The sequence below is a fragment of the Mus musculus genome, chromosome 14, assembly GCF_000001635.26.
Source record: "Mus musculus strain C57BL/6J chromosome 14, GRCm38.p6 C57BL/6J".
NCBI lineage: Eukaryota > Metazoa > Chordata > Mammalia > Rodentia > Muridae > Mus > Mus musculus.
The window spans coordinates 48,656,163-48,669,821 of record NC_000080.6 but is presented as its reverse complement, the minus strand read 5'-3'; the positions used below and the strand labels follow the sequence as shown (position 1 = coordinate 48,669,821).

Below are 13,659 nucleotides of genomic sequence, written 5' to 3'. Positions count from 1 at the left end.
CCTCCCACGCTGTATCTAACAGAAATCCTCCACTGTCTATAGCACTCCGGACTTTTCTGGGAGGTTTGGTTGCTCTGGGTTGTCTCAGGATGACACCCCAAACCTTTACCCGGGCCTTGAGAGGTTCCTAATGTCTCCGGACCCTACTGTAGATGTATCGCTTTCTCTCCGGATTTTTTCATTTACTTTGAGTGACTCACAAGCCCTCGCTCTATTTCGTTACCGCACCCCACCTCTACTGCCCCCAAGGCCTTGCTCCCCTACATCCACAATGGCCTTTTTCTCTTTTCTTTTCTTTTCTTTTCTTTTCTTTTCTTTTCTTTTCTTTTCTTTTCTTTTCTTTTCTTTTCTTTCTCGCCCTTTGATGCTTTCAACATCATTATGATCAAACCGGGGAGAACTCTTTTCTCGGGGTGGGAAACAACCTCTTTTTCAAGAGATTCGCGTGGATTTGCCTTTCCATCATACAAAGCACGATGGCTCGGACCAAGAGCCAGGACCTGCTTCCCACAGCCCGGGCCACGCGGGACAACTGCCTGGGACATTTGTTTACCTCTCCTAAATGAAAGGCCTTAGGGACAGTCGCCAGGTGTTTCTGCACAGTGGGGGCGGGGTAACAAGGAAAGATCCGTACTCACCCTCCCCCCTAGCCTAGGCCCCACAAAGTCGTGGCTCTGGGGAACGCGACAGCCAGGAGTTTCCTTAGGACTGGAACAGCTACGAAGGAGCCAGGAAGAACTGGGCAAGCCCGGAGGAGCTCGAGGGTTCGCGGAGCCTCCAGGACCCCAAGGCTCTTAGGACACACCTGCAAGTCTGCAGCGGCAGCGGAGTGCCCAGCCTTAGGCCGGAGCCGAGCCCAGCCGGGCTGCCGAGAACTTGCAGCCTCGTGCGCACTCCCGTAATTCGCTAATTGCTGTAAATCCCAAGGACGGCCACATTTGATTACACATACAGTATAAGAACCGACAACAAAGCGACGAATTAATTACCAACTTCATTAACATAGGTCCCCAAATTAAAGGCAACGAGCTGTTTCTTTGGGCCCACTAGCAGTGGTGGCGGTGACTGAGGTAGTGAGGGAGGGGTGGGTTTTTTCGTTTTGTTTTGTTTTTCCTTCTGCATTGGGAGTTGTGAGGGGAAAGCTATCCTCCCCCCCCCTCCCCCTCCCAGCCTCCATTCACACACTCAGCAGTAGCGTTTGCCCCTCACCTCCCCCCGCCCCGTCCCCTAATATTCTGTCCAGCGTGTTTCTGCTTTTCTAGAAAACTCTGATTCTTGTTTAAAAAAAAAAAAAAAAAAAAACCAGTCTGGACCAGAAGAAGTTGAGTTGGTTGACCCTGCAGCATCCCAGCTCCCGAGTTTCGGCCTCTGAGTAGGGCGCCTCCATCCCTAGTAACTCCCAGGCCTGAAGTACCAGGCGTTTGTTCTTAAGCACAAACTGTTTCTACTGGGGGCTTTTTGTCACCTCATACTCAGCTGGAGAGATTTGAGGTATCCCCTCCCTTGGCCGGAAATCTGCCTTGGCGGTAGATTTGGGAGCTCACGTTTTCTTTTGTATCTTGCTCTATGCTTATCAAATTGAAAAAACATGCCTGGAAAGCCAGAACTCCAGAGACCAAGGGTTATTCTAAGGGGTAAAAGAACAGCCAGTGAGGACGCTGGAGTTTTCAGACAGTCCATAGCTGCGTGACTCTCTGCCTACACTGCATGTTCACAGCTCAGTTCCACTCTTGTTCATCTTCACCCATTTTTCCCTCAGCGCCGTCTGGTCCTCTTCAAGAGAACATAGCCCTGTTTTTAAGCCTGTGCCTGGGTTTGAGTTCTGCCTCTGACCCACACATTCTTTGCTAGCGTTGGAAATCGAAAACGGGGTACTACCCCCTCCCTCCTTCCCCTAGCTTTGACTTAAATATTTTCCTGCTTTATGTTGTTTGGTATCCTTTCTCTAAAATAAAAACAAAAAAGAAAAGGAGGATAAGAAGGAGTATAAAGGAAGAAGAAAAGACCGAAGAGGGAGGCCTTCCTGTCCATCATTTTAATTATACAATTAGTTCACATGCTTGGGCCCATAATGTATATTTTAAGCGTAGCCCAGTGTTTTAAAGAACGTTCTGGTAGTGTCGGAGGCCTGGATTTGTTGCCTGCTCTTCCCCCCGTGCAGCAGCGGCCTGTTTTCCTCCCCCTGTTGTGTGTTTTTATTATTTTCCCTCTGGCTTAGATGTGTCAATCATTCTCTCCCTGCCATTGGTTGGAGAGTTTGCGTCAAAAAGTTGCCAGAGAGGCGCTTTCTCAGCAAATCTCCCTGAGAGCGGAACCTTCCTCAGCTCCAACTCAGCCTCCACTGTTACTAAAAAATAAAAATCGCTAGAGGAGCTCAGTCGCCACCTCTACTTTGTATGTATCGTAGACGGACACAAGCCTGTTTACAACTCTGGCCACTTCATTTTATGTTTTCTTTTAATTGTTTTTTTTTTCTGGTTATGTTTGACTTTTTATGGAAAGGTGAAGACTACAAGGTTTTTAACTGAATGCTCTTGATTTCTTTTAGGATAGCTGGCTATTTGGAATTTTGAAGGATAATTTGATTTTTTTTTCTTTTCTAACGTCCAATGCGGCTGTAAGGTAAGTGTCCGTCTGTCTTGTCTATAGCGATATCTTTGTGTTCCCCCAGTCCGCAGTGACCTCCGCTCCTCCAATGTGCAACTCTGCGGACGTGGAACTTCCTTGGGTGGGGGCGGGCGATGTATTTTATTTTTCTAATGAGAATTTTGAGACGAAATAATGACCATTAGGAAAAAATTTGACGATCTGTAGAAGAGGGAGGGAGTGGGAGGGAGCGAGAGCGCGTGCTCCTGGGGGTCGCTGCTACCGAAGAACGTCGCAGAAATCCTAGGAGTCTAATCTGGGAGTTGGGGAGGGGTTTTGTTCTTATGCCCACGCTATTCATGGCTTCTCCTCGCGAGCTTTGCATTTTGGCCCCTAGATTGAGCTGGAGTCCTTAGGTTTGGTTCCAAGGGCGTATTTTAGAATCCATGACAAAATAATGCTTGTGTAATGTACCTAGGTTGGTAAATTAAAACAAAGATAATAAGGTGGACGCTTCCGAAAGACGGAGCTCCCGAAGGCCGGCTCTCCATTATCGGCGGGGGCCTCGGGCTGCCTCTAGACTCCTCGGTTTGCAACGGGAGCCGAAATCGGAGCGGATAACCGAGGAGGCGACAGCGCTGGCGTCTTGTTACTCCCGCGCCGCCTCAGCTCCTGTTTCTCGTCCTCACTCCCCAAGCTTAATGCCCCTCTGCTCTCCGCCTCTTCTCAAAGCCGCTAGGGCTCTTGAATCTTTTACAACTCTCCTCCTCTCCATCCCTAGGGGTGCGGCTCCCCCAAGCCCCAGAACTGTACACTGAAAGTCGGGGCTTCTGGGCCAGATCGCCAGGCCGAGGCCGCTAGTTGGACAGGTTTTAAAGGCGACTGTGGCTAGTGTGGTTCAGGGCACGCGCGCCTCAGCCTCTGCGCGCAACTGGGACAGCCAGACCTGAGGGTGGGCGCCTGGATGCTCCTGGTCAGAGACCCCGGAGTCCCTCCCTAGGAAGGACTTCGAGTTCTTAGTTGTTTTGTGTCTGGGGTAGCATCGTGGCCCGTTAAGCACTTCTGTACTGCCTTTTCTGGCTTGGGGACAATGAAGTGTCGTAGGTCAAGGCTGACCTTATACGGAGGGGCTCGCCGAGGCCCAGCCCCTGCTCTCGGCCTGCCCCCAAAACGAACTATTAGAAGGTCCCCGCTGACACCCGGCCTGGGCGACGGTTCGCGCGGCAAACTCCGAAGAAGTGGCGGTGTTGATGCGTTCAAGGGACTATTGAAAGCCAGTGTCCGATTTCACTGGAAAATCTGAAAACCTTAGAGCCCCAAACCGATTTGGTCTTTTGGAGGGAGAAGGGTGTATGGAGAGAGAAAGAAGGCCCAGCCGCGTGGACCACTTTGGGTGGGGACCGAGAGGAGTTGCTCTTCCTTGGAAACTGTGCCCTCCATTCCAGAGCTTGGGGGGGGGGGGGTGTCAGGATTTCGTCTGTTCACCTCGGGACTTTTTCCGGCCACTGAAAGTTATTAGCACTAGAGTGGAGTTGGGCGCAAACTCCTCCCCCAGAGAAAGGTAGACACCCAGGCCTCTCCTTCCAGACCTAACACCGGGGCTTCTTCGAACTATAATTAATAGTCAAGAGCAACCCTTTGGCACATTTCTTTCTCCCTCCCTCGCGGGTGGTGATGTTGATTCCCCGAGGCCAGAAACTTTCACTCGAGTTGGCGGGCCTGGCGCCGGCTGTTTTCCAAATGCCCGCGTACCTCCTTCTTCCTTTCCCTCCGGCTCTCGGTCCTCTCCCCTGCCTCAGGCCGAGCCGCCAGTCAGCGAAGTTTTGTTTCCTTTCTATCATGCAGAAAATTAATCAGCCAGGACGAGAAGCAGAGCTGAGCACGACGGCCTGTAATTAAGGGACGTGTGCCCCTCGGATTATCTCGTTAGTTTATCAAGAAAACATTTATTATAATTAATTCTCGGACGAGGTAATTATTATTGAGCGAGGACACAGCAACTGGTAGATGGGCTTCTTGGAAGAAGGGGAAAAAAAACCACCAAGGAGGGGGGGCGATCTGGAGGGGGAAGCGACAGATTGCACGAATTGACCGTTAGATATAAGGCTGTGCAGGCCGGCGCAGGCAGTGGAGACGGGGCTTGGGCATCAGAGCTGCTGATCTGCCGGACTGCAGGGCAGAGACGCCGGACCCAGTCGCTTGCTCCTGGAGGAGAGAGCAGTCGGGGAGTCGCCGCGCTATCGCTATTTGCTCCTAGGTATGAGCTCTCGGAAGCCATCTCTCCTCGAGAGCGGTCACCTTAACTCTTGTGTCTTAGAAAGAGTCCCCACCCCCATTCCCCTTTGCACTGTGCGTGGAGAGGAAGCTAGAATGGAATCCTTAGCAAGCGGTGAAAGTTAGGTGGAAGGGCCCCGCAGCCGTCTTTATTATCTATCCGTGTTTATTATCTAAGCTCGCTGTGGAGAAGTGACCGTGGTTTGGGTTTTGGTTTTCCTGTTTTGTTTTTGTTTTGTTTTATTCCGCCCACATCTCCAGGAGGAAAAGTGAAAATAGTTTTCCCTGACAATTTGAGCCGTTTTGACTCTCCAAGAAGGACCTCGCCCCGAACTTTCTGTTACTGCTTTTTATCCTGGAACATGCCGCTTTTATCAAATGATCTGTTTAGGCGATCTAATTGGGTGAGAGCTAGACTAGTAAATAAATACATGCCCATCTTAACATCATATATAACAGGTCAGAACTGTCCAAGGGAATAAGAGTGTATTTTCAAAGAATTCCTCTTTAGAGGGTATTTAAATAAGGAACGACTGGGTTTTTAAAGAATCTTACGTTCACAGTTACAAATAGCTAGATCTTGGAAGAAGGAACACAGAATATAAAGTGTTCTTCGCAAAAGTAACTAGTTTCACTCGTTAACAATCCAGTTCTCTTAGAAGGACATTTATAAAAATCACATTTTAGGGTGGGGAAATAAGACTTGTGTTCTGAATGTAAATCTGGAAGAAATCACAGCTGTTGAGTTTTGTTTGTGAAGCTTTGCCTTTGTCTCTTAAGCAAGGTAAATATGAAAACCTAAGGTCTTAATTTTTTCATTAATGAACTTTATGAAGTGACAGAGAACTCAGTCTTGTATCCGCCATTTTGAGGAAGTTTCTCAGAGTGTCAAAGTTTCAAAGCAGAGAGAGAGAGAGAGAGAGAGAGAGAGAGAGAGAGAGAGAGAGAGAGAGAGAGAGAGCGCTTTAAGTGCCTTATTTTTGGAAAATAAAAGCCAGCCTTACACACATTGCCTGCCTGTATTAACATCGATGGGGGGAGGGGTTCAGCAAAGGAACACAGATGACTTTTCTTTTTCTCCCCCCACCCAGCTCCTTTTCTTACAAAATTGTAGGAAATTTAAAAAGCAGAGAGAAGTGCGGTTAGTTCCATTGCTTTGGATGTTTATTGACTTCAAACCTAAATATATGGGAAAGGTGGCTCCCGTTGCAGCCCCCTCTCCCCCCAACCCAAAATCCAAGAAAAAGTGTTTCCCGCTGGATCTGTAGCCTCCTGACATAAAAAACATGGAAGCGGCTTGCTGTAGGAATGCACCCCTCTGGACTTGCAAAATGTGGGGGCAGCAGTTTATCTGACTTTACTTCAGTTAGGATTCTAACTTAAGCATTTCTGTCAAGCCCTGTGCTAGTCTTGAAGAAAAGACTTTTTTTTTTCCCTCTCAGTATGTTTAAATTAAATATTTGATGGGTGTCGCTTAAAAGTTAAATAGTTGTTTGTTTAGCTATAGTTCTTTAGACACATGTAATCAAACTCCTCCAAAACCCTAATAAATCTGTTACTTACTTCGAAATCTAATTATCCAGACTACTAATTAGGTGAAAATGATTACTGGAAATGACTTCAAATGTGGGATAATAGTGATTGGGCAGTTTTCACAAGTTTGTTGTTCAGCAAGTTGGTGTTTTAAATGTTGAATGCGTTTACATTTTAGGTTCACAGCAGTTGAAAGTGGTAATAATTTAAAAAAAAATCAGCTAAGATAATTAAAATCTCTGCCAGGGAAAGGCAACAGTCTGGGAAGAGGTAGATTTCTTGAATTGTTTCTTTGTTTCTCACCAATGGGCTTTGTTATCAGCATTATTTATTTAGCCAAAGAGTTCTTTGTCTCTGCAAATGGCCCCAATCAAGTTTTGTTTGAGACAATTAGCTAGTGCCAGCCAATGAGTCCTATGCAAATGTTGGGTTAGGAATGTAGAGCGTGCATTTGGAGGCGTGGGGTTTTGTTCTTGGGGAAGGCAGATTGTAATTGCTTTCCTCGGGTCGGTTTTCTTTCTTTCTTTTTTTAAGTTTAGGGTGGGGGTGGGGAAGACAGGTTTATCTGGTCTCACTCCATCCCCTCTAGTTTTGGAGCTGCTGGGGGGTGGGGGGGACGGCGGGGGTGGGGGACGCATCTGCAACTCCTTTAAAAGCCTGTGCCCAGCGTCTCCCGGGTTCTTTTTAGTTAGTGCTGGAACGTGGAGGAAGCTGCTCCCTCCGAAGCAGTAAACCAGCATTTCTGTTTGTTTGTTTGCTTTGCCCTTAGTTCCGTCACTCCAAATCTACCCACCAAGGACCCTGACCCTGTCCACTCCAGGCGAATCGAGACCGTCCGGCTGGGTCCCCCCAATTTGGGCCGACTTTGCGCCTCCAAACAACCTTAGCATGATGTCTTATCTAAAGCAACCGCCTTACGCAGTCAATGGGCTGAGTCTGACCACTTCGGGTATGGACTTGCTGCATCCCTCCGTGGGCTACCCCGGTAAGTGAGTCCGCGGCCTTCTAGACGCCCTTCCACACGCCCGCCCCTCTGGAGCTCCGAGGTTGGAGGGCGCGCTGTCCTCACTCAAGCTCAAGGCGGGGTTCCCGATGTATTTTCCTTGCTACCAAACTGCCGAGTGCCACAGAGCATTTACTGACCCAAGAGGGAACAAGAGGCTGGGAAGAGGCGAATCTGGGGTCTGCAGAAGTAACAGAGAATCACACCGCTCCATTCTTAACTCGAGTGGCTTGGCGACATTCATTGGGCTAGGTCGTGGAAGGTTGTTGACCTTGTCACTTGAGCACGCTCTTGCGTACGTTTCCACGTCCAATTCCTAGCTATTACTTCCCTGGGAGCAACCGAATTCTCTCCCCTACTGTCCCTTCCAGTTTTCCCTGGCCAGGGGCTTCCAGGGGTTTCCGGTACGTCGATGCCCTGTCCCTTTAATCCTTAGAGGTGTGGCTTCCCTCCAGGTGCCAGACAATTTTCTTTTCTAGTCAGATTCCTCCCTCCCCCCAACCAAAAACTCATAAAAGTATGAACTATGTCCCATTTTAAAGATAAAAGAACAAACGTCCCTGTGGTGTTAAAATACCGTGGGAACTGGCTCGGCGTTCGCTGCGTCATTCTGAACCTTTGGTCCTCATAGAGCCTTTAACTTTACTAGTCAGCCTTTTCTGGTGATGTGTGTGATCTAGAGGTTGTTATTTGCTTGTTCGTTTCCAGAACTGGGCGTGGGGATGGGAATTGTGGCTCCTTGTTTTATTTTGTTAGTTCCTCAAGTAATTTGTAGCTGGCGTCGGGGGGGGGGGGGTTGGAGGGGACCGCATTACACTGGGAGGTCGTGTGTCCTGTGAGGCTCTGGAAGGGGTGGGGATACTGGGTAACGCGGTGAGAGGAGGGAGGTCGGGGAGTCTGAGGACCGAGGCAAAAGTCCTGTGACTGAGAAACTGCTCCCCCACCCTAAAGGGCCCTGGGCTTCTTGTCCTGCAGCCACCCCCCGGAAACAGCGAAGGGAGAGGACGACATTTACTAGGGCACAGCTCGACGTTCTGGAAGCTCTGTTTGCCAAGACCCGGTACCCAGACATCTTCATGAGGGAAGAGGTGGCACTGAAAATCAACTTGCCAGAATCCAGGGTGCAGGTAGGGCAGATGTAGACACTTTTCAATCTTGGTTTATACTGATGACCCAATGAGGCCTTGTCCCAGACCAAAGAAGGGCTTGAAATTCTAAACCCTCAGGAGCCAGGGGACTTTTTACTTCCCTTTCTCTTCCTGTTCCTCCTTAATCATATGAACCAGGGTCTTTTAGCCTGGTTTCCAAGGCTGGAAGCAGCACTTCAGCTGCAATGAGAAAGTCTTAGAACCTGTAGGTCGCAAGAGTCCCTACAGTTGGAGATGCAACACAGGGCAGATTTCAAAGGTAGTCATGTGGTCCTTGTGTGGCAATCCTTTTTGTGGACTTTTATGTTGAGGGAGCAGGGGCGTGGAGCTTAGTTCCTGGACAGTCCAAATTTTAAACACACACACACACACACACACACACAAACACACACGAAGAAACAAAGCAGATGACTTTATCAAGGCCATACCTAATTTGGTGACAGAATCAGAAAAGGTGCTCTTAGCAAATAAGTTGACAAAAAAAAAAAAAGTGGTGTGTCTGTTTGTGGAGGTGACTTCTGGAGGACAGAACTCAGTTTTCTAGCTCTGCCACTTAGCAGACTACTCACAGTATCTGTGCAGATACTCTCGTTCCTTATTCTAATTATCCCCATAGTTGATTCTGAAAGGGAGAAAGTCTACCTCTCGACTGGAGAGCAAGCCCTATATGGAACTCTTTGGTGCTTGGCCCCTCATTCCTCCCATTTCCTCCCCTGACACGCCCACACATGACACCCTTCCTTTGGGTATGATATGGTTTTGAAGGTGCCAGACATCAGTGTGAACTACAAAGCAGAAAACTGGATTTTTCAAAGTGGCTTGGAAAAAAACTTTAGTACTTGTAAGTCTTGACCCAAAGCCTTCACGAGAAATAAACTGGCTCCAGATATTTACTGCTACTGAGACCAGCCCTGGTGGGAGGGGGAAACTGCTTTTGCCATACTTGTAAGACCCAAACTGGAAAACTCCTTCAACAGAGTAATCAAGGACCTGTAGCCAATGGCCGAGTGTGGTGGGTTTTCACCTTAGCACTAGGGAGGCAGAGGCAGGTGGATATTGGAGTTCTAGGCTAGCCTTATCTACAAAGTTCCAGGACAGCCAGAGCTATGAAGAGGCAGAACCTGTAGCTAGGTCAGATCTCAGTTCCTAGCATAAGCTCCTACATGGCAGAGGATGCATAAGGCTGCTGCTAAAGAGAGTTTTCAGATTGGCAGGCTGAGTTTTAATCAGTGAATTGATGTAGAGAACAGAGTACGTTGTGCGTGAATCTGAAGGCACCAACTTGAATCTTGAAGACAGATATTGAGGTCTGTCTTTGAGCTCAAAGCAGAAGGCATACGAGTCAGTTCATTCACTACAAAGGGGCTTTCAGCAGACACTGGCTCAGATCTCCTCTCCACAGGAGCATGTCTTCTTGGAGATTTCTTTTATGAGTCTAGGAGAGACAAAATGTTAGGTCGTGGAACCAGCCTCCATATTAGCTATTGCTTCCTGGACAGTGCAATGTAAACTGTTTGAACTTAGTCTGCTCTGGGTGACATGCAACAACAGAATACTTCCTTCTATAAGACATAGACATAGTCATCCCAAAATACAGTGAGTTCTCTTCTCTCTTCTCTCTCTCTCTCCCTCTCCCTCTCCCTTCCCCGCCCCCGCCCCCCCCCTCTCTGTGTGTGTGTGTGTGTGTGTGTGTGTGTGTGTGTGTGTGTAGAGGAAACGAAATAGAAAGCAAAGTGGAGAATTTCTAGCTTACAATTAAGAGTAATTACCTTACATTTTCTTGTTATGAACTCCGCATAAGGTGGACTTTCCCACAACAGGAGAAATAGAGGTGAGAGGGTTTTATGAGTAGTCTCTAAGCAGCAAAGGAAATTGTCTGATTATTTAGCCATGTGATCTGGGATGACTCTGGAGTTGTGTCCATGTTAAAGAAGTTTCTTTCCCTTTCAAGGTATGGTTTAAGAATCGAAGAGCTAAGTGCCGCCAACAGCAGCAGCAGCAGCAGAATGGAGGTCAGAACAAAGTGAGGCCTGCCAAGAAGAAGAGCTCTCCAGCTCGGGAAGTGAGTTCAGAGAGTGGAACAAGTGGCCAGTTCAGTCCCCCCTCTAGTACCTCAGTCCCAACCATTGCCAGCAGCAGTGCTCCAGTGTCTATCTGGAGCCCAGCGTCCATCTCCCCACTGTCTGACCCCTTGTCCACTTCCTCCTCCTGCATGCAGAGGTCCTATCCCATGACCTATACTCAGGCTTCAGGTTATAGTCAAGGCTATGCTGGCTCAACTTCCTACTTTGGGGGCATGGACTGTGGATCTTATTTGACCCCTATGCATCACCAGCTTCCTGGACCAGGGGCCACACTCAGTCCCATGGGTACCAATGCTGTTACCAGCCATCTCAATCAGTCCCCAGCTTCTCTTTCCACCCAGGGATATGGAGCTTCAAGCTTGGGTTTTAACTCAACCACTGATTGCTTGGATTATAAGGACCAAACTGCCTCTTGGAAGCTTAACTTCAATGCTGACTGCTTGGATTATAAAGATCAGACGTCCTCATGGAAATTCCAGGTTTTGTGAAGACCTGTAGAAGCTATTTTTGTGGGTGATTTTTAAATATGCTGGGCTGAACATTCCAGTTTTAGCCAGGCATTGGTTAAAAAAGTTAGATGGAACGATGCTCTCAGACTCCTGATCAAAGTTACCGAGAGGCATAGAAGGAAAAAGGAAGGGGCCTTAGAAGGGTCCATCAACCAGCAACCTGAAATGGACAAACCAATCTACTTAAGATTCTGTTATAGTTCTAGATCATTGGTTTCCTGATTTGCAAATGATTGATCAAATATATTCTAGCGACATGCAACCAAATACCACTCAAAACAAAAATCCAGCAAAACTGAGTTGTGAGGGAAGGGAGGGAAGGTCATGGCCTTCAAAGCAGAGGTGATCCGGTGTTTTAGCCAATCTTTGGTTGAATCTTAGGAATGGACAATGTCCCAGGCTCATTCACGTTTCATGACCAACAGGTAGTTGGCACTGAAAAACTTTTCAGGGCTGTGTGGATTGTGCGACTGATTGTCCTAGATGCACTACTTTATTTAAAAAAAAAAAAAAAGATACCGCTCATACGGAGTCAATATGTAGTTTAAGAGACAATCAGTGTGTGTCTTATATAAATGGTACATCTGTGGTTTTTAATCTGTGCTAGACTTCAAAACTGTGATCTCCTGTTATTGTATGCAACCTTGAACTCCACCTCCGCAGGGGTTCTTCTGTGATTAAATAGGTTATAATTATAAGCAAAATTCAGAGCAACTGGATACTGATCTAGAAAGATTACCTTGGGCTGGAGGTGAGCTGCCCTGCTGTCTCTGGACAAGGATCGAGAAGAAGCAAAAGGACCCTAATTCACCCGTAATTTAATGTTGGTAAGCCTGGCAGTTTAAAAAAAAAAAAAAAAAGACATTGGTCAATTGCTCTGACCCTGATGACTTTTAAGCTGAGATCATTGTCATTATGCTTGCAGATGTTAACTGGAAGTTATATATGCATAAACCCTTCCTGGATTTGGCAGATATGTATAATTATATTAAAATGGTTCTAGCACAACCTTGGGTCTAGTTTAATTTTCTACCATTGCTTATGAAGGAAAAGCCCCGTGCTCAGCTACGCAGTTATTCCCACCATGTTTATTGTACGGCAGAGAAGAAATCAGTTATTCCATGCCTTCCGTTTTTGTTTGTTTGTTTGTTTGTTTTAACGTTTTCTCTTGCTGATCTGTGAATGAACCAGATGTGAATGGCAGTGGTTTATAAACTTCTGTGACTTCCCTCAGGATTGCTTCACAGTGGAAGTTGCTCCTCCTGGCCAGCCTAATCTTTCCCTCCTTTGCTACAAACTTGAATTGAATTGCTAGGCACTTTGTCAGTATGGGTTTTTGATGGATCAGTGTTTTGGTTTGTGTGTGTGTGTGTGTGTGTGTGTGTGTGTGTGTGTGTGTGTGTGTGTGTGTATGTTTGATTTTGGTTTTGGTTTTTGAGGGGCGTGAGGATGGGGGTAGACTGGAATATTTCAGAAAATAAGATTGTCAAGTATTTCTTGTTTCAGTTCTCTAAGGGCATTTGTTTTCCTTTTTTTTTTACTTAAAAAAAAAAAAAGGCAGAGGTAAAGGAGGGAGTGACCAGGCTCTGGATGGACTCCAAGCAGAGTGATTTCTGAACAAGAGTTTCAGAAAACTTTAAAAACCTATAATTTCAGTAGTCAAACATAAGGCACCCACCACCCACCGTCAGTGCCTTGTGGGGTGTGTGTGTGTGTGTGTGTGTGCTGGGGTGGGGGGAGGAGGGAGAGTCCCTTTTTGGCTGTAGGAGTTTACTAGAATGGTCCGTGGTGCTCCTCCAGTAAGAATTACTTAATTTCACCTTAAACGTCTTGTGTTCTTAAATTTGACCAAAATTCAACGGCTCTTTGATTGTAACCCTGTAAATGAAGGTTAGCAGTTGAAACCATTTGTTTTCTGGTCATTTCATTTTCCATCCCTGGCTGTGCTTTTTGAATGCCATCTAATCTTGGCCTAATGAGTAAAATTGTTTTACTGCTAAATAAAACTCTACAACTACCAAGTTGGATGGCTAGATCATCCTGGACTTGGAGATAGATTCATCTGTACTCTTCCCTGAAGTGACATTGGGGCCCCAGGGGTATTCCTAGAGCAAGGGTTTTTGTTTTTTTTTGTTGTTGTTGTTGTTGTTGTTGTCTTTGGTTTGGTTTGGTTTGGTTCAATAGTAAAAGTACCTCCCGAATAACTAATTTCTTACATTGCCTTTGATTTTCAGGAAACTTTAGCAAGGAAAGGGAGAGTATCTTAAAAGCAAGAATATCTGGCAAACTTAGGACTATTCAGCAAATGACTTGGTTTCTTTTGGGTCTGTAAACGAAGTTAGAGGAAGTCACTAAAACCATTTTTCCCCGTCATTTTTTGCACCACAACTTCGTTTAACTGAGACCACACAGTTAATCGCTTTGAATGGACGCGCAGAATAGAAAGGATTTCCCACGATCAAAGGCAAAGGGGAGCGGGTGGGAAGCTAGCTTTGGCTTAAAGACAGCCAGATTTCTGATGG

The 13,659-nt window shown here is 46.9% G+C and overlaps 1 protein-coding gene and 1 long non-coding RNA gene across 13 annotated transcripts in view; one reads left to right on the top strand and one right to left on the bottom strand.

Moving 5' to 3' along the window:
• Positions 1-534, bottom strand: part of Otx2os1 (orthodenticle homeobox 2 opposite strand 1) — a 124,061-nt gene extending 123,527 nt beyond the window's left edge. Inside the window, exon 1 of the long non-coding RNA NR_029384.1 lies at positions 426-534. This is a non-coding gene — a long non-coding RNA (orthodenticle homeobox 2 opposite strand 1). The remainder of the gene's footprint in view (positions 1-425) is intronic.
• Positions 535-2,177: 1,643 nt separating this feature from the next.
• On the top strand, positions 2,178-13,041 carry Otx2 (orthodenticle homeobox 2). 12 transcript variants are annotated; one of them, XM_017315914.2, is made up of 6 exons: positions 2,224-2,394; positions 2,549-2,622; positions 4,432-4,557; positions 7,163-7,378; positions 8,348-8,523; positions 10,496-13,041. In XM_017315914.2, the coding sequence occupies exons 4-6, from the start codon at positions 7,282-7,284 to the stop codon at positions 11,114-11,116; spliced, it is 894 nt and encodes a 297-aa protein (XP_017171403.1). In that variant the 5' UTR covers positions 2,224-2,394; positions 2,549-2,622; positions 4,432-4,557; positions 7,163-7,281; the 3' UTR covers positions 11,117-13,041. The 12 variants fall into 12 exon arrangements, with proteins under 12 accessions (NP_001273411.1, NP_001273410.1, XP_017171403.1 ...); XM_011244988.3 differs by having other exon boundaries at positions 4,432-4,843; XM_011244989.3 differs by having other exon boundaries at positions 2,226-2,394; positions 4,432-4,843; positions 8,372-8,523.
• Positions 13,042-13,659: the final 618 nt, after the last annotated feature.